Source organism: Euleptes europaea, chromosome 4 (assembly GCF_029931775.1).
Source record: "Euleptes europaea isolate rEulEur1 chromosome 4, rEulEur1.hap1, whole genome shotgun sequence".
NCBI classification, from domain to species: Eukaryota; Metazoa; Chordata; class Lepidosauria; order Squamata; family Sphaerodactylidae; genus Euleptes; species Euleptes europaea.
In genome coordinates, this window is record NC_079315.1 from 112,368,328 (window position 1) to 112,393,133 (window position 24,806).

The 24,806-nt window shown below is 46.0% G+C and overlaps 1 protein-coding gene across 1 annotated transcript in view; it reads left to right on the plus strand.

Annotated features, from left to right (window-relative positions):
• Positions 1–23,110, plus strand: part of MEX3C (mex-3 RNA binding family member C) — a 47,570-nt gene extending 24,460 nt beyond the window's left edge. The window contains exon 2 of the mRNA XM_056848815.1: positions 21,717–23,110. Coding sequence (XP_056704793.1) covers positions 21,717–22,945 — 1,229 coding nt within the window. The 3' untranslated portion in view covers positions 22,946–23,110. The remainder of the gene's footprint in view (positions 1–21,716) is intronic.
• Positions 23,111–24,806: the final 1,696 nt, after the last annotated feature.

The window sequence follows — 24,806 nt, forward strand, 5'->3', positions numbered from 1 at the left end:
CAAAGGTCCAACTGAGGCGCCTGGTATGGCCCCCGCGGCCGAACTGGTAGCCAAGAGAGCCATTTTTGCATTAAAAGCAAAATTTTCGCACCTTTTTCATGACGTGTTTTCAGGCGCTTTCGATTTTGAGCTGCGGCAGTCTTCCTAGTCCACTCTGGGCTTAGAATTGTAAGGGGAGCTTTGTCCTAGAAGGAAATATGGAATGGGTAGAGGGCCCCCGTTTTTCTCAGAGAGAAACTCGTCTCTCCCACTTAGCTCCAAAGTCTCTGAGGCTTGCCGAATGGCCACTATGGGGGAGGGGAGGGGAGCAGAGAGAAGCCATGGAGACAGAAGAAGTAGAGGGACAGGAGCAAGGAGAGGTGTAAAGAAGGAGAAAGAACAGGCTGGGAGAGGGTAGAAGTCTCCAAGTTTGAGGTCGCTCTGAGGGGAAAGGCAAGGAGACCACTCAGAATTTGCATTCCCTGTCGAGGCAGGAGGCCAACTGAGCCTAGACAACTCACACCCAGGTGACAGGAAGTTGCAGAAATGGTTCCTTCCTCCATGAGCAGTTGGTGGGAATCGCCCATTCCAAGATGCCCTCCTCCTCAAGGCGAGGACCACAGTCAGTGCCAGTGGTGGCTAGGAACAGTTGTTGCCTGGTGTAATTGGTATGCCAGCGGTGCCCTTTCTCAAGCAGAAGGAAACTGTCTGTGTTTACTCAAGGCTTGGGTTACCCCCAGACTGCTGTAACATGCTCTATGTGGGATTGCCCTTTAAAGAATATTCTGAAACAGCAGCTGGTCACAAACATGGCTACTGGATCATTGGTGGTGCAAGCCACAAAGATCTTTTATCTCTTATTCTACATCAGTTTCATTGGTTATCAGTTCATTTGCAGGTCCAGTTCAAACGACAGTTTTTAACCTTTAAAGCCCTAACTGTTTGGGGCTGGAATACCCCAAAGACTTCCTTCTCCCACATCCAGCAGTCTGATCACACAGTGGCCAACCAGGCACCTCTAGGAAGTGCACAAACAAGAGCACTGCAGCAGCAATATCCTGCCCGTGTTCAAAAGGCACCTAATACAATAGGCATGGAGAGAATAGGTATGCATCATTACTATCCATTTTGACTAGTAGCCATGGATAACCCTCTCCTCCATGAACATGTCCACTCCCCTCTTAAAGCCTTCAAGTTGGCAGCCATCACCACATCCTGGGGCAGGGAGTTCCACAGTTTATGCATTGTGTGAAGAAATCCTTCCTTTTATCTATTTTGAATCTCTCACCCTCCAGCTTCAGCAGATGACCCCGTGTTCTAGTATTATGACAGAGGGAGAAAAGCTTCTCCCTGTCCACTCTCTCCATACCATGCATAATTTTATAGACCTCTATCATGTCTCCCCTTAACTACCTACTTTCCAAGCTGTACAGCCCTAAGCGTTTTAACTGCTCCTCACAGGGCAGTTGCTCTAGCCCCCGATCATTATGGTTGCTCTTTTCTGCACCTTCTCAAGCTCTGCAATATCCTTTTTTAGGTGTGGTGAGCAGCCCTGGGAATTCTGCATAGGACAGAAATGTTTTAGACAAACAAAGGAAAGGCATGGGGGTCGAAGTAATGCAAGAGGCCGTGAGTCAGCTCAGCAAACAACAGCCAGGGAGGAAGGAGCTGCTCAGTGGTTGTCACTCAAGAAAGCTCCTAGAACTAATCTCATCAGCTGCACCATCCAGGCTCAGCTATTTGCACATCATCCAGTTAAATATCTGCCACCATGTGCCAGCAGTGCCCTTCTGCTGTCTACATTAGACAAACGTGTCAGTTCTCTGTGTGAGAGAATCAGTTAACACAAATCGGACATAAGAAATTACAACATTTAGAAACCGGTGGAAAACTTTTTAATCTCTCTGATACGGACCTGAAAGTCACAGTTCTAACCCCCCTCCCACAACCCTTCAAAGGGAATATACAACACGAAAGTGCTGAATTAGAAGTCATCAAAAATTAAACACTGCACGCCATCCTGTCTTAAACAGATATTTGGATTTCCTCAGCCATTACCATCTCCAATAGCTCTACAGGATCCATTTGCTAGAAATTTTAATTGGCTGCTCTTAATGTGTTTTGTCAAACTACAACCTTGTAGCAATATCATTTAAATTTTCACTTGGAATATTTGCTTATCTGTTCAGAATTCTGACCTTCCTCACTACACAGTATGTGTAACTGCCAATGCTGTAGATTATGACAAAGCTCCCTCCTGATTTTTTTTTTACATCAACTCCAACCTTTTCCCCTTGCACTGAGAATTTGCACTTAACAGACTCATGGTATAATTCACACCAGTCCTTGGCTCCCCCCCCCCCAACTTTCCCCATAAGATTTCCCATTACAGTTGAAGGAGTTACCCTGTCCCAGAGGCAAAAGGGTGCTGCAGAACTGGGAAGCCAGCAGGAGGATGGGGAGATGGTAGTGGGACATGCCAGTATCTTTTCCCTGTTCCTTCACAGAGGTGGGTTTTACAGATGACAGGCCTAGAGGTGAGCAAGAGTCATGAGGGAGAAGAGAGAGCATGATGTAGTAGTTAAGAGCGGCAAACTGTAATCTGGTGAGCCACTTTTGTTTCCCCACTCCTCCATGTGAAGCCTGCTGGGTGACCTTGGACCGGTCACAGTTCTCTCAGAACTTTCTCAGCCCCCCCATTCCTCACAAGGTGCCTGTTGTGGGGTGGGGGAGGCAATTGTTAGCCACTTTGAGACTCTTTGGTGTAGTTAAAAGCAGGTTATAAAAACCAAGTCGTCTTCTTGCATTGTTTATAGGAAGTCCCGTGCTGTGATTGTATTGGGTTACACTGTCTAATCTGCCTTATGTTCCAGTGAGAAAGGTGAACTGTAAATGATAAGGAAAGTAAAATAAAAGTACTTCTTAATATCCCTTTGTCTCTCGCTGCAGATTTTGTGCTTGCATGCGAAGAATCTCTGTGTGCTTACCTACCAAGCAGATGGCTCAATTGGGGAGTGGAGGTAGAAGGCACTATAAATGCAAAAGGCTGTGGAAAGTCAAGCAGTTTGTGAAACACTTATCCAAAGGTTAACTTGGGAATGCACAGTGTGGGTCAGTGCAAAAACAATACCAGGGATCTTCATAACTGTGCTGTAAACAGATCGGTCACAGGCCACCTCCCTTCTCTGGAGCAAAGTTGCTCCTCGTGTCTTAAAGATGTCTGAAGTCTATCCCAACAACAATATTCATGAGGGGCAAACCAGGGTTTCTTCTTGATTAGGGACTGAGGTGGGTTAGCAAATCCTAGCTGACACCAATATTCATGAGGGGGTACAAACCAGGGTTTCTTCTAAATTAGGTCCTGAGGTTGGTTAGCAAGTCCTAGCTAAGAGGGAACCTGATTAGCCCCCATTTTAAATGCTATAAGGCTGAAATGAGGGGGGGTCCATTTTAAAAGGAAGGACACATCCCATGACCCACTGCTAATCTTTTACCCCCGGCATTAGTCCTCTGTTTAACGCTGCTAATTCTAAATACTTACTCTTTTTACTGTCCATGAATTATAATGACCACGTAAAACTAAAGCAGTTCTGTATTTTACGGTCATTAAAAATTTAGGTACCCTTGAATGGAGGAGGATTAGTCCTTCATTTGTGCTCTCTGTTTACCCTGATTTCTACTTCTCCCTCTCCCCCCTTTGTTTTTAAGTCAAGGTCTCAGAGAAATAATTACAGTTGTCATTGAATAAGTGCTCCACCCCATTTAGTATAATTAAAGTTGATGAGGTTAGTACTCCTCTGTGTATACTGTAGTGGCAGTGAGACCAGTTAAACCAGTATAACCTGGTTGCTGGCACTGAAATCTGCACAAAATAGTTCAGTGGTTAGGAGAAGAGATATAAGGAGATGGTCCGTCTGGCGCAGAGCTATCAACGGTAACAGGGAATGGTTCTCCTGAGATCTCAAGCTTCCCCAAATCTCTTTTTAACTGGCGATGTCAGAGGCTGAACTGGCATCTGATGAAGAGAGCCGTGGCCATTCCCTAGTAAGGGGTTCATAATTTGAATGAAGGGATTGTGCATCTTGGTCCGTCAATTGCAGTGTGCATATTAGTGATAAGAATCACTCTTCCAATATCCGTGGCTGGTCAGAGAAATAAAAGCTATTTACTATATGGCTGCTGTGAACTGTCTTCCCAAGAACTTACCTTTCAGTGTTGTTGGTGAGATTTTGATCTGATTAGTATCTGCTAAGCAGTTGGCACAGTTTTTTCCCTTATACCTATTTGGTGTAAGACTCCTGCCAGTGTTTGGCTTTTGTTGTGGCGTCTCTAGAAAGGATGAACCATTGTGAATCTCAAAACTGGGTTTGCTCAACACCTGGTGTCCCTTGCATGAAAAGCAGAGCACATCATGTAAAGGTAAAATGTGTTGCATCTAAATTCTCCTAATTTGGAACCACATACTTTGTCTCACAACACTCCATGGTGAGAGAGAAATGCTGTTAAGAAATGTGTATATGTGTTTTTCCTAGGCATTGTTTCTTTTTGTTCTGGCTTCCCAGTGGTGCTGTATAGACCATACATTTATAGCTGAATGCTGAATTTCAGTTTGGAAATGCTTATGGCAGTTACTAGACAAATGTGGCTTGCACGTGCTAGTCCAGGCTTGTTTTACACAGTACCATGTAAGAATAGCTGTCAGACTTTTCATTTATTTTTTGTTGGCCCTTAGAAAAATGGCTTCTTAGACCTGCCAGTGTGGAGTAGACAGAATTTATCCTTTATGTAAGACAGGGGTGTCAAACTCAATTGTTAAGAGGGCCGGATATGACATAAATGTCACTTGGTCGGTCTGGGCCATGCCTCGCCAGCCCAGATCGGGACTGGAAAGGGTGGCTGGCTCGCGGGCCGGATAAGAGCTCTCAAGGGGCTGGATCCGGGCCCCTGGCCTTATGTTTGACACCCCTGATGTAAGACATCTTATACTGTAAAACTATTGGCACAGCCAAATAACGTGGTATCAAGTAGGGGAGAGGCTGTGGCTCAATGGTAGAGCCTCTGCTTGGCATGCAGAAGGTCCCAGATTCAATTCCTGGGATCTCCAGTTAAAGGGACTAGGCAAGTAGATGATGTGAAAGGTCTCTACCTGGAATTGTTGCCCGACTGGAAATGCCTGCCCTAACTGAATTTTCATTGGTCACTGTTCTTTTTATTATTAAATAACTGGACTTGAGAGGCTGACCCTATTGCACCAAAGAGGCCAGATAGATTGTGGGCAAGGATGCATTAGGCCATAAACGGAAACAGTGTATTCTTGCTGCATACCACAGAAGAAGCCAGCAGATTCCAGGGTGTTGTGTGTCTAAATAGACGCAACAAGAGAAGTGAGAAGCATCTGCTCCTTAATGGGGATTCTCTTTGACCTGAACCGTCACTGTTGCCGGCCGGCTGCTTCAGGGATGAGCTGGAGTTACCTTGTTTCGGGTTTCAGTTCCTTATTCCCCAGAGACTGTCAGCCTCTTCATAGGCAGAGGCTTCCTTATTTTGGCTTGCCTCCACGAAGTGGAATGAGCCAGTAGAAGGGAACAGGTGGACTTCGCTGCCAGAAGGACCTGCACATGTTAGCAAGTCGTGTGACGGCTGCACACAGCTGCAGACGGAGACAGACCTCTTGGAGATTAGCGGCGACTGAAAAATGTTTAGTTGGGATGTTTGGACTGTGGGACTTCGGCCGCTTTTTCTGCGACCTCGCTCTCCATGAGGTCACAGCTTAAAGGACTGTTTACATTGCTGTTCCAGAAGGGCAGCCATGTTCGGTTGTGGTAGCAAAACAAAAAACAAAACCAGCCTCACCATTAGCCATGCTGATTCCAGCATTAGTTCTCATGCCGGAATAAGTGTTAAATCTTGGAAGTTGCCACTGGACTTGGTGTTTTTGTTTTGATTACACTGAGACTTCGTTCTTGCAAACAGGCTTTTGGTCAGTAGCGAGTATATTTCCTCATTCAGATGCCTTATAAGCATTCTGGACAGTGAAGACATGAACACATAAAGCTGCCTTATACTGAATCAGACCCTTGGTCCATCCAAGCCAGTATTGTCTACTCAGACCAGCAACGGCTCTCCAGGGTCTCAGGCAGAGGTCTTTCACATCACCTGCTTGCCTAGTCCCTTTAACTGGAGATGCCGGGGATTGAACCTGGGACCTTCTGCATGCCAAGCAGATGCTCTACAAACTGAGCCACAGCCCCTCACTAGTGGTTAATCTGTACAGCCACAATATCTTCTCTTGGAAAACTGCATATCTCAGTTCCATTTTTCAGTACTCTTGTCTGCTGGGTTTTAAAAAGTTTTTTTGGGGGGAAGGTTTGTTTTAAAGAGATCTTGGCATACATGCGGCAGAAAACAATGGCTTGGGAGGTGTTAGAAATCTGTTATCTTTGCAGTCAATGGGCACTTTCACACAGCCCAAATAATGCACTTTCAATCCACTTTCAGTGCACCTTAATGATCGTTTGCAAGTGGATTTTGCCGTTTCACACAGTAAAATCCACCTTCAAAGTGCATTGAAAGTGCATCATTTGGGCTGTGTGAAAGTGCATATTGTTCGTCTAAAGAGATAGCAAGTATTTCTGGACAATGGTTAATCTGTTACAGCCACAGTATCTTGCCTTGGAAAACTGCATATCTCAGTGCCCATTTTTCAGTACTCTTGTCTGCCATGTTTTAAAAAGTTTTGAAGAAATCTTGGCATACATGCAGCAGAAAGCAATGGCTTGGAGGTGTTAGAAATCTGTTATCTTTATCTATTATAAATCTATTATCTGAAGCACTTTTTAAGAGTATGCCTGTTTTTTTAAGGGAAATAGTAACTGTGATTGTAATGGCAGGAGCGGAAAGAACCATGCAGAGAATGAACCAGGGTAGAAATGTTTTCATAGTTTGGTGAAGATACAGTCATGTTTTGTGCTGCAACAGAAGAGGACAAGGCAAAACATTTCACATGGAAGAACCATCAATTTTCTCTCTCCTGGCTTGAAACCATCCTCATAATGAGTAAAGCCTTTTTTCTGTTGTTGTTGTTGTTACATAGCATCTGGCAATTTTTATCTCTCTTATTCCATTGTTTGCCTTTCTGACCTGATGTTATGTCTAAACAGAAGGAACCAGTGAGACATTTCCTTAAACACTTGCTCATCTACCCCATGCTTGTCTAGACTGTTTTCTGAGGCACTCAGGTCAAATTCGACTTCACCTTCATGGTGATCAGGTCTCCTCCGGTTGCAAAAGTGACTCTTTGGGTTCCTAGATGCATCTTGAATTGTTTGTATAGTTGAAAGAACTAAATAGCGCTACTGGAATGTTGATTTGGGGGAGGTCAGGAGACCAGGTCTTAGTCAGCTGGTTTGAAGGATACATGACAAAAAAGCAAGATATATACTTAAAAAATATATAGATTGCTCGCAAAGTCAGATGGAGAGTTGATCTAATATCTGTATCTAGAATTTAATTTATTCATCTTTTCCTGTTCTGCCTTTTTATTTTTGTTACATAGATAACAGCCACAAAGTTCTCTTCAGTCTATTTCTGCCATTCCAAAATTCTTCTTGTCATACTGGGTGGTTCTTCAGCAGAACACATGAACACATGAAGCTGCCATATACTGAATCAGACCCTTGGTCCATCAAAGTCAGTATTGTCAGTATTGTCTGCTTGAAAACCTACGGGGAGCCGCCATAAGTCAGCTGTGACTTGATGGCTCTTTACCCCACCACCCACTACTTGAGAAAGAGTTGCAGACCACTGCACCCTGTGCAACCATAGTACATTTTCTATTGAAACGTAGGAAAAAATAAACGTTGAAGGTAGAAAACAAATTACGTTGCTAACAAAATTAAAATGTGTTATTTGGACAGAAACTGTCTCATCGAGTCACAATACTAAGCTAAACTACGCTGAACTCTTTAATGACATATTATCATTAAACTCATACTAGCACATTAATTATTGCAAAAAAAATATTTTAAACAAAAGCAATTCTTGAAAGTGTTGGAAATTTCTACAGAATAAAAAAAAGGTAAAGGTCCCCTGTGCAAGCACCAGGTCATTCCTGACCCATGGGGTGATGTCACATCCCGACGTTTTCTAGGCAGACTTTGTTTACGGGTGGTTTGCCAGTGCCTTCCCCAGTCATCTTCCCTTTACCCCCAGCAAGCTGGGTACTCATTTTACCGACCTCAGAAGGATGGAAGGCTGAGTCAACCTTGAGCCGGCTACCTGAAACCAACTTCCATTGGGATCGAACTCAGGTTGTGAGCAGAGCTTGGGACTACAGTACTGCAGCTTACCACTCTTCGCCATGAGGCTCGGTTCTACAGAATAAGGAGGGTTTTTTTTCTCGTGTCGTCACATTTCCCAATTTTTCCATTGGAAAACATGTAAGCCATTGGGGGGGGGGGAGGCATTTTTACACTTTAAGTTTGGAATGGGTGAAATGCTTTGTAAGGCAAGGTTTTTCTCATTAAAGAATAGAGGGTGTTGTTTCCCCCCCTCCCAAATTTCCCAATTTTTCCATTGGATCTGCAAATCCCAAATACATGCATTCCTCTGAATTACAGGTGTTCTCTGTAGCTGGCCTTTTCTCTTCCATACACAAGTAATATCCCTTCACTAACTGAACCTTGGGAAATAGTAGATTTATGCATAGTTATTCTGTACTTAAGATTCAGGTTTGTGGTTCTGCCTGCTCACTTTCAACAGAAAAACTTAATCTTCACTTTTCCCTTCCTTTGTTACTTGTGTGAACAGGTGAAAAATGTAAGGACCTGGATGTGTTGTGGATGGATGATTCTGCTTTTAGGGCATTGTGGGTTTTTTTAATTACCATTCTTTCCCCCAAAAAATTTATTTCCCCCAAAAAAGTTTCTCCGTTGGGACAGAGTGGATTGCTTACGGAAAGCACAAAAATGAATATTGCTGTATCCTGGCAGGATCTTTGCACATTTTCTACATGGGCAGATTACCATTCTGCTACATGTTTGTGCCTAATATGCAGTAAAAGTTCTCCTTACTCCACTTAGAGGGGAGATGCAGATGACAAAACTACTCTAAGATGGGAAAGCACGTGTAAGCATTGTTTGGTCTTCCACATAAACCTACCACATGTCTTTATTTCTTTTCCTTAAGGTGGTGTCTCCTGAAAGCCATGGAAATATTGGGGAAAATTTAAATACATGCAGTGTTAGTTTATCAAATCTACGTTAATATTGCTGGTTTTTACATTACTTATAGTTTAGTATATACAATTGTACTAGTTGTTGTTTATAACATTTAAAAGCATAAATGTCTTCACTTTCTGCAAACAAAATTGCAAAAATACCCCGTGGTACAAACAGTGCGACTGTTGTACTTTTTGTTCTTGTATGTTACGGTGCAACTTGAGAGGGGGAGCGAAAGCCCTTAGGATATGGCGTGACCCCAGCACCAGCATAAATGACACTTGCGTCAGCTAAATGGGCATTTAGGCCAGTGCAGGGTCACTTATGCCAATGCCAGGGAGTGGTGTGGCATCGCAACAGATGCATACTGCTGTAGTCAGCGGCGGCAGCATACCTCCAGGCTCAGGGACTATCACTGGCGCCAAAGGGGGCTTTCCTGGGAGCGGGGCTGACTTCAGTCAGCTCCCTGAGCCGTTTCACCCTGGGAACGCCAAATTTTGCTAGCGTGAACTTAACGCCAACAAAAATGGTGGCACAGCCTGTGCAGTTGCATGGGTATTGGGGGAGCTTTCCTCCCCTTCCCCCAGGATTGCACTGCCCATCTTCTACAACTGGAAGGCATGGAAAGATATTTTGAAAATGGCAAGCACATTATACCGCTCTGAAGCCCCTCCCCCTCCCCAAGCTCCATCTTGAAATCTCCAGGAATTTTCCAAACCAGAGTTGCCAATCCTAACAATGTCTGGTGGATGTTCCCTTGAGTGTGGGGGCTCTAATGCATGCTTTCCAAGTAGGGGGAGAACCCTATGTCTGGGGTGTCAAACATAAGCCCACGGGCCAGATCCGGCCCCTTGAGAACTCTTATCCGGCCCCTTGAGAACTCTTATCCGGCCCGCGGTCCAGCTGAGGCAGCTACTGTCCCCCACTCTCGATCTGGGCTGGCGAGGCATGGCCCGGCCCGACCCTGTGACATTTATGTCATATCCGTCCCTCGTAGCAAGTGAGTTAGACGCCCCTGGCCTATGTGGAAGCAGCCTTAATGAGCATTTTGTCCATTCAAAAAGAGAAAATATTTCATTGGCCTTCCCCCCGCCCCAGTGTTAACTGCAATTTCCAGTTCTTGCACTGGAAAAATTGTGGGGAGGAAGGCATTGCTGAAGGGGGAGGAGTACATGCCCCCTCCTCTGATTTTTTTTCTCTCTCTCTGGCCTTCACATCTCTAATCAAGCAAACAGAAGCAACTCACCTTGGCTGTTGATAACTCGCTTACTCGGAAGGTAGGCCTTGACATAATCGCTTTTCTTATCTGAGCCGCTGGTTGGTTTGTACAGAACCTTTCATTTGATTTTTGTGTTGTGTGTCGTCCTGGAGCCCAGGACACTGTTGGTATTTTCTGGTAAAATAAATGTATGTACAAAATTCACTGGAGCAGTAAAGAAATACTTTTTTCTCGCTCTGAGGGAGGAGGGCGTCTTCAGCTCGGGTTATTTCCATTCTCATTGTCAGGGAAGGCAGGACCAAAAACTCTATGGTTTTCCTGTCTCCCGGGGGAAATGACCCACCTCCTTCCTCACAGCTCCAGGTTTGTTTCCTGCCTTTGTAGGGAAGCAGTGTTTGCAGCGTCTTCTGCCCTTTTTGCTTAGATTAGGAAACTACCTTAGTATTAGATTTAGAATTTAGCGTACTTAAGTCAGTCTTGTCTTCCCTCGTCTTCCCCCCACCCCCAATTTGTCTTTGTGTGTGCTCCCGGGGCCTCAGACTTGCAGAGAGAGAGAAAAATTTTCCCGCCTAAAAAAGATGGCGGTTTCAGACAACGGCGAGTACCTCTCGTCTCTAGATTTAAAACTCGGGGTTTCTTACGGCTGCGGATCAGAGTCGCCAGGACTCCTTACACGACCATTTACAGGACAATCCCGGTCCTTCTACTAAGGATTTAAAGCGCAAAAAAGCTCCTTTTAGCAAAGACAAGGGGACGAAAAAAGTTAGGGCGAGGAGGAGCTCCTCCGCTGGAGCACAGAAGACCGGTGTGGCTTCTAGCTGGCCACCACCCACTAACACCAACATTGCTACCTCCGTAGCCGAAAGGGTGAAAATGGGTGTGGCTGCTAGCCGGTCGCCAGGACGCAACGCCGCGCCTCAATCAAGCGGCTCCGAGGAGGCGGCAGGGAGCGGGCTGACTGCGGCTCCCTCACACGACGCGGCAATACAGTCCAGTGCGGCTCCTAGCCGGTCACCAGGGCACAGCGGCGCGGCTCCTAGCCCTTACATCTTAGCCCCCGCGGACAACACCTCCCGCGCGGGGGATCACGCAGCCCACCAACCGACGCAGCAGCAGATCACGGCCACAGCTCCTGACTTCCCAGTCAGTAATGTACAGCCGCATGTGTCGGTGTTTTTGTGTGTGTGTGTGTTGCTGGTTTTTACACCAAGAAATTCACTGGCCTTTTTATTTACATCAGAGTGAGTAAGAAATTCCTTTCAAACTTTTTTAATTATTATTTACTAATAAAAAGGAACAAAACACATATAAAATACAGAATAGAAAACATAATACAGATTGATAACAAACAAGTGTTGTATATACTGGATAAAATGAAAAGCGGGAGGAAGAGGTTGTAAGCTGCTGTTGAGTCACCATGAGGGAAAAAAGCGGGTGAAATATCTAAACAAATAAAATCAGGATTAAGACTGACTGCGCTCACAAACATAGTTAAAATTAGCCAGAGTTAATCAACCGATCTTGGCTTGATGGACCATTGCTGAGCATAGTTAACGGAGTGGCCTGTGTTCAGAAAGCCTAACCACAGTTGGTTTTAATTAAATTTTGGTTTGTGTGATGCCTGAATTGAGCCATTATAATCTCTAAGTAGGCTCGCCGCCTTGAGCCTCTCAGTCAGGCACTGGCTGAAAGAAGGGCAGGGTGGAACGATGAGGGAGAGAGACACAAAGACGATCGCACCAGTTAGAACCAGGATCCTTCCTCTCCTAGGGATGTTTTGGTTTCCAGCTCTTCCTCCCCTTTTGCACCTCTGCTACGTTGCCGTTAGTACAACTGTGACCCATCTTTTCCAAACTCTGTGTCCACTACTGGTGCAAGCTGATAAAAGTTTAGCCAAATTGTGAGGCGTGCAAAAGGCTATGCCAAACACTTGTGTAGTTGTAGGTTGAAAGTACCGCTTCTGGGGTGGGGAGGGCACCCCACACCCCCTCCCCATCCCCCTTGCAGGGTGAAGTGGGGCCAGTGACATTTTAACCTGTCTCACAGGGCAGTTGTGGGTGTACAGTGGGGAAAGAGAGAACCACATATACTACCCTGAGCTTCTTAGAGGAAAGGTGGGATAAAAATTCCCTTAAGTAAGAGTTTCTGAGAGAGCCAGTGTAGTGTAGTGGTTAAAGTGTCGGTCTTGGATCTGGAAAACCCAGGTTCGAATCTCCACTCTGCCATGGAAACTTGCTGGGTGACCTTGGGCCAGTCACACACACTCTGCTTGACCCTAGCAAGTATTTGGATGGGAGACCTCCAAGGAATAACAGGGGCTTGATGCGGAGGCAGGCAATGGCAAACTACCTCTGAACGTCTCTTGCCTTGAAAACTGTACGGGGTCGCCATAAAAAAGTTTCTGGTCTTATGCATGTGAAGCTGCCCTCAGTCCATCAGGGTCAGTACTATCTACTTTGACTGTCAGTGTGGTGGTTAAGAGCGGTGGGCTCTAATCTGAAGAACCGGGTTTGATTCCCCACTCCTCTACATGAGCAGCGGACTCTAATCTGATGCATTAGGTTGGTTTCTGCACTCCTATGCATGAAGCCTGCTGGGTGACCTTGGGCTAGTCACAGTTCTCTCAGATCTCTCGGCCCCACCTACCTCACAAGGCATCTGTTGTGGAGAGGAGAAGGGAAAGCACTTTGAGACTTCTTAAAGGTAGAGAAAAGCAGGGTATAAAAAACAGCTCTTCTTCTTCCCCAGTGTCTCATGCAGAGGTCTTTCACATCATCAACCACCTGATCCTTTTTCATTGGAGATGCCAGGGATTGAACCTGGGGCCATCTGCACACCAGCTTCTCTTAGAGGATCTTCTGGGTCCAACACCCAACCAAGCTACCCCCCCCCCCAATATTCTGTGCATTTGTCATTTTCTGGGAGAGAGGTGTGTTCATAGAAATCGGAAGTGGAAGGAAAGGTAAAAGGGTCAATTTACCACCACCACCACCCCTGGGAACACATGAAGCTGCCTTCTACTGAATCAGACTCTTGGTCCATCCAAGCCAGTATTGTCTACTCAGACCAGCAACGGCTCTCCAGGGTCTCAGGCAGATGTCTTTCGCATCACCTACTTGCCTAGTCTCTTTAACTGGAGATGCCGGGGATTGAACCTGGGACCTTCTGCATGCCCAGCAGATGCTCTACCACTGAGCCATAACCCTTTCCCTGGGCCTGAGAATGACCTTCCCTCTTTCTCAAAACCTGAGAAGTGCAGCTTAACACAGCCATCGACCATTGTTCTGCCCCAGAATCCCAGCCACAGAGAATGGTGTACAGACCAGTGGGCTAAAAAAGCTACTTTATTCCCTTTGTCATGGGAAATCTAAACCGGGGCAGTGGGAGGAAATAATGCTTGGAGGGCACACACCTTGTGGCGTGCATCCTCTGAGCCTGGTGCGCTCACAGACATACACCTCATCGTTTTAAGATTTGGATACAGCTGTCCGCTTTCAACTTAAAGAATCACAAAGGGAGGAGATCGACTGGCCTTGAAGAATGCACTTCTTCGAGACCAGTTTTTGTGATAACCCTGGCAAGGAGCCGAGAGTATATTGTACACCTGGCCCAGGCTAGCCCGATCTCGTCAGATCTTAGAAGCTAAGCAGAGTCAACCCTGGTTAGTAATTGGATGGGGGACCTCCAAGGAATGCCAGGGTTGTTGTGCAGAGGAAAGATGATGGCCAACCATTTTTGTTAGTCTATTGCCATGAAAACTCTAGTCAGCTGCAGCTCAACGGCTCTTTACCCATGCTGTTCTGCAATGCCGAAAAAAATATAAACAGCTTTTGTTCATCCTGTCCTCATGCCTCCATCCTGTACAGGTGAGGCTAACCCTCTCAGGCATCGTCGTCGGCATGGCCCTTTACTGCAGACGTCGGTAAAGAAATGAGGGAGGAAATAATTGGGGAGGGAGACTAGGGGGAAAGGGCACCAGAAAAGTATCAGCTTTCTCAGAGACTCCCCAGGGAAGAGGCCTATGTTTGCTTGCGGAGGTCTTGTTTGCCTCATTGTAGCAACAAAAATGGGAAGAAAAACCTTAACCCTACGAAATTAGAATAAGGTACCCAAAAGGTAAGGAATCAACATGAAACCATAGGCTAATATTGATACAAGAGATTTTGTGATTAATATATAGTCAATTTTACAGACCCAAAAATAAATATAAATGTAAACAACTTGCATGTAGCCCTTGTTCAAGCCTCTATGTCTCTATGCTAAACACGCCAAATAAACATAAAAACACAAAGTTACATCAGTGCAACAACGCATCCAAACAATATCACAGCTCAGACCAAATGCGTTTTGGCTGTGAAGCCTTCAGTGGTCTAGATAATACAGTTCTGAATACACCTATGCCATTGTGAACGTACACAAGTGTATAAGAAAATAGCAATCCTTAGACTGAGTATAATGATGTTTGTAAAGTCTAAACATTGTTGATATTTATTCCATCCAGAGTTGCCTTTATAGTCTTAGGCTTCTATAGAAGTATACTTTTCACAGTCTCTCCGTCATCAAAACGTATAAAGTTAAAGTGGGACGAGGCCCATGTTTGCTCGACAAGGTCTTGTGTTGCCTCTTTAACACCATTCCTGTTGAAAAAGAAGTCATGCACTGAATGCAGAGTCTTCCAAGTATGTACACAAATTTTGGAGGGTAGATGCGCTGGGGGTGCAGTTGCTTTGGTGTTGCTCTGTGTACTGCCCACACTTGACCATGTAGTGCAAGTTTCTAATAAAGTCTGGTCTATTGTTGTTTTAACTATGTTTTAACTTTGTAATGCTGGTCAATGAGTGCAATACATTATCTAATCTAATAAAGTCTGGGGGAATTGAGACCCGGCTGGACAATTAGATCTATCAAAAATTAATAGGGAAAAATCTGTTTGTTTGCTTTTTAATTTTAATCTAGTATTTTCATCAATGCAGCTCTTGGGGGGGCATTTTTGCTTCAGTGATTTAGGCATTTCCCCCTTCTTTTTTTGTCAAATAAGGGGCAACTCTTCTTTAAAAAACAACAACACTTTTGCTTTATCCTAATTATTTTGCTTTTTAAAGGAAAGGGCTCTGCCCTGGGACAGACTATGGCTGAACAGTGTTACTATCTCAAGTCTTATCGTATATCCGCTGTATTAGGTTCCTAAAGCTTTTTGAGGTTTTGTGCTTGCTCGAAATGTTTTTCCCTGGCTTATGGCTGTCAGGCACGTAGCTTTAGTTACCTGGAAGAAGCAAGTGGGAGTTGGCCGATGGTTGTGGAGAGAGAGGCCAAGAAGGAGCTGCAGAAGTTCTGGGTTAGGATCCAGGTGTCTGGCGGGGAGGGAAGAAGCTTAGAGGGGGCTTGGATTTGGGGAGAGGCATGAAAAATAAGTCTGCGTGAAGTAAATCCCCATGATCTGTGTGCATTTTTAATGGGTAAAATTTCTTACAGATGACTGATTTGTTGCTGTGTTGTCCTGGTTGCTTCAATTTCTGCATTTTCTCACCACAATTGCCATGTGTTACAGTCTCTCACATGTCCAGGACCTGGAAACTCTGGAGAGCCAGCATGGTGTAGTGCAGCTGTTCCCAAACTGTGCTCCAGGGAGCACTTGGTGCTCCGCGAAACTAGTGCTCCGTGAAGAAATTGGAAAGAAAAATACTGTCACTCAGTTTAGTATATAGGTGCTAGGTGAAAATTAGTGCTCTGTGACTAATTTATCTCCTGAAAAGTGCTCCATGACTCAAAAGGTTTGGGAACCGCTGGTGTGGTGGTTAAGAGCGGGGGACTCTAATCTGGAGAACCGGGTTTGATTCCCCACTCCTCCACATGAGCTGCGGACACTAATCTGGTGAACCAGGGTTGTTTTTCCACCTCCTCCACATGAAGCCAGCTGGGTGACCTTGGGCCAGTCACAGTTCTCTCCGAACTCTCTCAGTCCCGCCTACCTCACAAGGTTTCTGTTGTGGGAGAGGAAGGGAAGGAGATTGTAAGCCAATTTGAGACTCCTTGAAGGCAGAGAAAGTCGGCATATAAAAAACTCTTCTTCTGTGTGGGAGGGAGATGGCAAGTTTCCTTCATTATAGCCTTGGGCTTCTGCGTCCAGTAGGGTGTGCAGGAAGCAACAAAACACACACACATGCACTCCCTGTGTGACTCATTGTAGCTTAACGCCTCTTCGGGCTGCCGGGTGGCACGTTTGCAAGCTGCACGTTGCAGAACTCCCGAGTAGGAAATCAACCTGAAGGTCACCCTACGGGACAGCTGTAGATGGCCTTTGTTTTGGCCTGGCCGTCTTTACAGTAGTTCCTTGTGCCTCCCTTTTGCCACCCGTTTCCTATGAACTGAACTCTCTTAGCATTGATTGATGACGCATTCAGAAGTTTCAGGTGTCAGAGGCTGCGGCTCCCTTTGATAGCAGTTCTTTTCCCTCCAAGCAAGAGAGGGGAGGCTGACCTTGGAATCCGTAGAGTCAGCTCGGTTTTCAAAGTCACTCTGGAAAAAATAGTTTTGCAGGGCTCCTGTTTGTATTAACTTTTAACCTAGCAAAGAGACACTGGGGCCTGAATATTTCTGAAAAGGGTGTTCTAGGCTGGGAAATTCCTGGCGATTTGGGGATGGAGCTTATGGAGGTGGAAGCTCCATAGAAAGGAAGCTCAGCAGGGTATAATGCCAGAGAGTTCACCCTCCAAAGCAGCTGTTTTCTCCAGGAGAACTGATCTCTGTAGTTTAGAAATCACTTGTAATTCTGGGAAATCTCCATGTCACACCTGGAGATTGGCAACCCCAGTTCTGGCCCACCTGCCTCCTTTTCTGGTGAGAAAACCAAAGACCAAGGGAGTCCAATAAGTCAGGTGTTTTCAGATCCAAGGCTGAATTATGTTTGTGCAAAGTAAAAACATGATGCATGTATGCCCAACTTCCATTTGCTATCATATGTGTTCTACCTCTTCTTACACTCAGTTCTTCACCCGTGGCATTATTGTACATTTGCAACTTGGATTTTCAGTAAAATTTGAAACTAGAGCTGCAATTTTGATACCTAGTGTGGGGAAGGGGGGAACTCCTGTCTGTGTTTTTCCATTTTCCCCCATACCCTGTGCAATTCCTGACACATTCCTGTGCTTATAGAAAACCTGTCTCCCTCATTGTGCTGTTTGTTTATGTACTTAATATTTTCTGTAGTGCTTCACAAAGCAGATAAACATCCTTAGCTCTGTTTGGTTAAACCGAATTAAGTTTTTCATGGCAGGTGCCTGCTGGCTTGGGTCTTCTCTATTTTCTCCTGGCCTGTTAACCATATTAGATACCCTACCCAGAACCTTATATTTGCATTTTGTTGGCGGCATGTTGACAACCAGGAGAAGTGAACAAGAGGCTGTTTAGGGCTGTTTAGCCTGGAAAGAAGGCAGTTAAAGGGAGACATGATAGAGGTCAAAAAAATTATGCATGGTTTGGAGAGAGTGGACAGGGAGAAGCTTTTCTCCCTCTCTCATACTACTAGAACGCGGGGTCATCTGCTGAAGCTGGAGGGTGAGAGATTCAAAACTGATAAAAGGAAATATTTCTTTACACAACGCATAGTTAAATTGTGGAACTCCCTGCCCCAGGATGTGGTGATGGCTGCCAACTTGGAAGGCTTTAAGAGGGGAGTGGACATGTTCATGGAGGAGAGGACTGTCCATGGCTACTAGTCAAAATGGATACTAGTCATGATGCATACCTATTCTCTCCAGGATCAGAGGAGCATGCCGAATATATTAGGTGATGTGGAACACAGGCAGGACAATGCTGCTGCAGTCATCTGGTTTGTGGGCTTCCTGGAGACACCTGGTTGGCCACTGTGTGAACAGACTGCTGGACTTGATGGGCCTGGGTCTGACCCAGCAGGGCCTTTCTTATGTTCTTATGTACATTAGGATCTGTTCTTGCCTTTGGAGCTGCCAGGACAGTGCAAGGGAAGGGAGGGGCTTTGCTGTCCACCTCTCATCCAACCATTTCAAAGTCTGCAAATTGATCTGATCAGTGAAAGGACTTCTAATAGCATACTCAACACACTGGTGCTTATTGCTGCTTGAAGACCAGTTTGCTCAATCTCTGCCACTCCCCTTTCTTGCAGGTAACCTTTTAAAGTCTGAACTGGCCCACATGTGCAAGCCAAAGGGAACTTGTCCTTTGGCTCTTAGCCCGAGGGTGGGGGGAGAGGGAGAGACCAGCCCTGCACTCAAAAGCTTCCCCCCTCCCTCCCCGTCTCCTGTTGGTTTGCAGTTTTAAAAATTCTAAGCCATTTTGGATGCCCTGCTGGGATGAAAAGCATGGTATAAACACTTAAATAATTAAAGCTGGAAAACTCTTAACAAAAACAAACAAACAGGAGAAGAGAACCTGGGCCTGATCTAGAGGGGGGCTGGGGGGAGCGGTTGCCCGCCTGCTTGGGAAGAGAGGGAGCGGCAGAGAGTGGGTGGCGTGGGCTGCTGTGGCAGTCATTGGTCGGAGGCTGCAACTACCGTGTGGCTGCTGCGGGGAAGAGGCCGCCTGGAGCGCCTCATGCAGGGCAGGCTGCCACCAGGCGCAGGCTCGCCTCAGCAGCGCCTCTAGCCGTGCCGCTTCCCACTCGTCCTCTAGCGGGGCCTGCCCGGTCACCTCCCACATCAGCATGCCCACCTGGCTGACGGCGGGACAGGAACGAGCTGTTTGCCCACCAGCTAGCCCAGGCACCTCCAAGCCTGCCACGTACTTGCCAGGCTTGGCCAGCACAACAGGAAGGCCAGCGGGCACCAGGGCCACTGGTGCCTGGCTCCAGCTCAAGCCCCCTCCCTCCCCCCCCTGGCCCCGGGCGCTCTTTCCCCCATTTGCCAAGCTGAAGATAACTTCCCTTTTCCAGGGACGATCAAGAAAACAGTTCTGTTTTTCAGTCTATTTTCAGTTGTTTTTCAGATGGTACGGAAGGTCATTTCCAGACTTCTGCTGCCTACAGCGGCATTGTAAAGCAGAAATTAGGCTTGGTCCAGTTAAAGCAGAAGATACCGATAATTATATTATGCAAACATCAGACAGCTAAGGGTAATAACCATTCTGCAGTCTTTTTGTAGTAAATCACTAAAGCGGGCATGACTCCTTCCAAATAATTCAGTTTAGATGTGTGAGGCAGCGGCTACCATGTGAGGGAATATGCACGTTTGATCAGCTTTTGTTTAGAAGCTGCGATGGTAAACATCACACCTCATAGTTCAGAAGGGCTTTTAAAAGTGCCTGGTGCCTGGAATGGCAGGATCTGAATGGTGTACTGGGAATGGGAAGGCGTGACGGGTTTTGTTAATGTTTATTTGTCCTCTGAAATTTCCCATGTGTTGGATGAGTAGAAAAGTGTTATCTAAACGGTACCATTCCTGCTCATAATTTTCCATCCTGGATTCATGCACCAGACGCACAAACAAACTTATGCGTTAGTTAAAAGTCTCAAACTGTGGGCTCAGAAAGAGCTCAGATGACTCAGTTGGGTGGACTGTTGCTGGTAGGCCCAGATTTAATGGATAAAGGTGAGGTTCCTCAGAATTCTTCTTTTCCCCCCAAAAAATACTATCTGGGTTTCATCCTCGATTGGCTTAAAGAATGGGGCCGTGGTAGCCAGGACCGTCTCCTTGTCTTTTAAATCCCTTGTCTTTTACATTCCTGCCTATGGCAGATGCTCCATAGGAGGCATAACTGCCCTCTTAGCAAAATGTGCTGAGTGCAGATTTACTCGTGGGGGGGGGGGAATGTGCTGCGCTAACAGGAGTCTGCACAAGGACTGGAGGCTGAGAAGCTTACCAGCTGTGATCACAACACACGAGTGTCTGAGGCAGTGCTTGGAAATCTTGTTATAAGTGAACCAGTGTGGTGTGGTGGTTTGGAGCGGTGGACTCTGATCTGGAGAACCGGGTTTGATCCCCCACTCCTCCACATGAGCGGCAGACACTAATCTGGTCAACTGGATTTGGGGAAGGGCCATGGCTCAGTGGTAGAGCATCTGCTTGGCATGCAGAAGGTCCCAGGTTCAATCCCTAGTATCTCCAGTTAAAGAGACTAGGCAAGTAGGTGATGTGAAAGACCTCAGCCTGAGACCCTGGAGAGCCGCTGCCGGTCAGAGTAGACAATACTGATTTTGATGGACCAAGGGTCTGACTCAGTATAAGGCAGCTTCATGTGTTCATGTGTTTCCTCACTCCTACACATGAAGCCTGTTGGGTGACATGGGGCTAGTCACATCTCTCTTAGAGCTCTCTCAGCCTCACCTACCTCACAGGCTCTCTGTTTTGGGGAGGGGAAGGGAAGGTGATTGTAAGCTGGTTTGATTCTTCTTTAATTGGTAGAGAAAGTCGGCATATAAAAACCAACTCTTCTTCTTCATCTGCAAGCGCCCTAGAAAACGAAATTGTTGCAGACCAGTTCCCTGTCCAACTCTGTGATTTCCATGTAACTTCTTCCACCCGGCGTTGGAAGGAAATAGAAAATTCCCACTCTGCCCTTGGTCACAGTGTCCAATTTCAACTAACCACTTGGAAATAAGAAATCCTGAATCAGTATAGTGCAGGTATCATGAAGGGACCTGGGAACTTGCCATTCAGGTTCCCCTCTCTGAATCTCAACTGTGTTGCCTTAGGCAAGCCACCGTTCCTCAGGCTAAGGGGATTTGGGTGCTAAATTAATTGCTTTGAGTTCCACCTAGAAGGGTTGGGATAGAAATAGACTGAGAAAACTTTTTTTCTTTTTCTTTTTTTCTTTCTTTGGTGACCTCAGTGAGTTAGGTCAGGCTTGTAAATCCTTCCCTGTGTCAACGAACATTGCTTCCATGCAAAAGGCAAGGAAACATCTCTAAAACCTGTTCTGGTTTGTTTCTTCCTTCTTTGAGGCTTCAAGTGATTATAATTGTGGGCAGACAGGCTAGCAAAGATTTCTGCAAGCTTCCTTTTGAGAATTTATTTGCAAAGCCGACTCAGGAAGGGCAACCAACACTCAGAATCAGTCTTCCATTTGCGGCAATGGTGGGGTTCAGTCAGGCATTTCTTCAACCCCGTTTTCACAAAACAAGAATAAAAGTGATTTGATATAAGGGTTTCCGCTAACAGTGATGGGGGAGCACCTGGGAGAATATAAAGTTATTCAGAGGCTAAGGCTTTAGTTTCCATTCAAGGTAATAGTTTGAGGATTGAGGGTGGGTTATATAATAAAATAAAGATGAATAAATTTGTTTACTGAAATGGTTTTTCTTTCTGCCCTGTGTTTGCTCTCCAAAACAGGTTGCAAAATCAAGGCCCTGAGAGCCAAGACCAATACTTATATCAAGACCCCTGTCCGTGGAGAAGAACCCATTTTTGTCGTCACGGGACGCAAAGAAGATGTAGCCATGGCCAAAAGGGAAATTCTTTCTGCCGCCGAACACTTCTCCATGATAAGAGCTTCGCGTAACAAAAACGGCCCGGCTCTGGGAGGACTATCTTGCAACCCCAACCTGCCAGGGCAAACCACGGTTCAAGTCAGGGTGCCTTACCGTGTTGTTGGGCTCGTGGTTGGCCCTAAAGGTGCAACGATCAAAAGGATCCAGCAGCAGACTCACACCTACATAGTTACTCCCAGTAGAGACAAGGAGCCCGTCTTCGAGGTCACCGGCATGCCTGAAAACGTCGACCGTGCCCGCGAAGAGATAGAAATGCACATTGCCATGCGCACTGGAAACTACATTGAACTCAACGAAGAAAACGACTTCCATTACAACGGTACGGATGTGAGCTTTGAAGGGGGGAACCTGGGATCGGCTTGGCTTGCTTCCAATCCAGTACCTCCTCCGAGCCGCACCAGGATGATTTCTAATTACAGAAACGACAGCTCCAGTTCTTTGGGAAGCGGCTCCACCGACTCCTACTTTGGAAGCAATAGGTTGGCTGACTTCAGCCCGACGAGCCCATTTAGCACAGGCAATTTTTGGTTTGGAGAAACGTTGCCTTCTGTAGGGGCAGAAGATCTTGTCGTTGACTCTCCCGCGTACGACTCCTTACCAACACCTTCTCAAACCATCTGGACACCTTTTGAACCCGTCAACCCAGTCTCCAGTTTTGGTAGCGATCCCGCCAGTAACGTGAAGGCTCCGCGGAGAGGGAGTCAGCCATCCACCCCTCGTCTGTCGCCTACCTTTCCCGAAACCCTCGAACATCCCCTGGCTAGGAGAGTCAGAAGCGACCCACCCAGTACAGTCAACCAGGTTGGCCTCCCGATCTACATCCCTGCTTTTTCCAATGGTACCAACAGCTATTCTTCTTCCAACGGCGGTTCCACGTCTAGTTCCCCTCCAGAACTGAGACGGAAGCACGACTGCGTGATCTGCTTTGAGAACGAAGTAATTGCTGCCCTGGTTCCGTGTGGCCACAACCTCTTCTGCATGGAATGTGCCAACAAGATCTGTGAAAAAGACACACCATCGTGTCCCGTTTGCCAGACAGCTGTTACTCAGGCAATTCAGATTCACTCTTAAATATATAGAAGATATTATATATGGACTTTTTAAACTCTTAATGGCGTGGATGTAATGGTACCCCCTAAGTAAACATATAATGAATTCAGACTGTTATTGGGCTTTCTTGGGGTTAGGCTAACGTTGTTTGTGAGGCATGTACTTTTTGTTGTTGTTGTTGTTTAACAAAAACAAAGGCTTGTGCAGTTAACACAACGCCTAGCCAACGTTTGTCCGTTTTGGTTCCAGCTGTGGCGCCTTGTGGCAAGATTACGCCTGGGAATGAAGCTGTGACGTAGGAGTGAGTGACGGGGAAACTCCGATCAATTTTGGAACAGGATTAAAACATACAAAATACTCACGGCCTTTCCAGATCGTCTTGACTCTGTGTCGGTGGTAACGCTCGTGGGGCGAAAAGCCTCGTACGACCCTGAATTGTCAGTCAAGGGGGAGGGTGCAAAGGTTTATCAATGTATCAGACACACTTCCAATGCTGCCTTTTTTTACACTGCCAGTTTTTCAAAACAGGTTTGGGGGCACCTTTCCCCCCCTTCTTTAAGGCATAGGCTTCTTTTATCCAATGTTGCCAATAATTGTTATGCACAAATCTGATTTCCTGGCATTTGGATGAGTCATGTATTTTTTTCTTCTTTTTTTTAATTTATGAGATCATTGTTTGGGATGGGGGGGACGACGACAGAGGAGGCGAACAGTGTGAATTGTGACCCCCTTCTCATCCAGTATGCAAATTTAAGAGAATCAGGAATGGGTGGGTCTTCCACTGCTGAATTGTGGGAAAGTCTGCCCCCCCCCCTCAATCATCGCTGCTGATCATGCATGCCCGCTTGTTCAGGGTTCTCCCCCCAGCAAGGGCTTCGCTTCCCAATGCACTTGAAGCCAAGGAGCCGGGCTTCTCACGTACGCTTCTCTGCATGGGCAGATCGGTTTCCTCTCCTGAGATGACTGGAACCTTCTATGTGCCCTGGGGGGGGGGGGCGCGGTGGGGCGCGCGTGGAATTCGGGCGAGCGTCGCTAAGGGCTGTGTAGCATCGCCAGGCTAAGTGCAGTCCACTTGGCTTTTCTCCCCCCTTCTCTATCTGCGTTAGAGGAGGTGTACACGGTGGGTGGGGGGGAGAACAGCCATGGTATGAATGCGCCTGTTAATTTCGAGAGAGCGAGGATGCTTACATTCCATTGGCTCGTCCGATCAAGCTGTTCTTAAATTAACTATTTTAGAGAACGTGTTCGGAAAAATGTGAATTGTTTTTTTTTATGTTCAATCCGTTAAGCTCGCGCATTATGTGAAACTCGTTTTGTTTTTAGTAACGCGAGGGGTGGGGGACAACTCTCATCTGCACCCCACCCCCCACCCCCGTCACATTCACGGCAGCAGTTTTGCTTGGGACGCCACCAAGCGGTTTATCTCATTTCAAAACAACCCTTCGCTGTCTCAAGAAGTTTCTCCTCCCCCCCTCCGCACTCTCCCCACCGGCCCGTTTTTTTCTTTACATTTCAACCTGTGGATGTTTATAATTTCTTCATCCTCAGAATGTTCCCAAATCTGTGCTGGCAAAATGAAAAAAAAAAAAAAAAGAACACTCAGAAGTTCTGATGGATTACTTTATTTTTTTATCTTTCTGTCTTTCTCTTTTTTTGAGCAATATTTTCCCGAGTCGAAACAAAATAGGTTTTCTTTCCCTCAGTATAAACAGATTCTATGTGTACCAGACTAGTAAATATACAGAAATCTTTATTTTTTATTTCCACTTGAAAGAGTTACATTTCGTATAAAAAAAAAGTTTACAGATAACGGTTTTTATTTTATGGGGTATTTTTTTTCAGTAAAAAGGTTGCCTTGATGGCATATTATTATTATTATTAT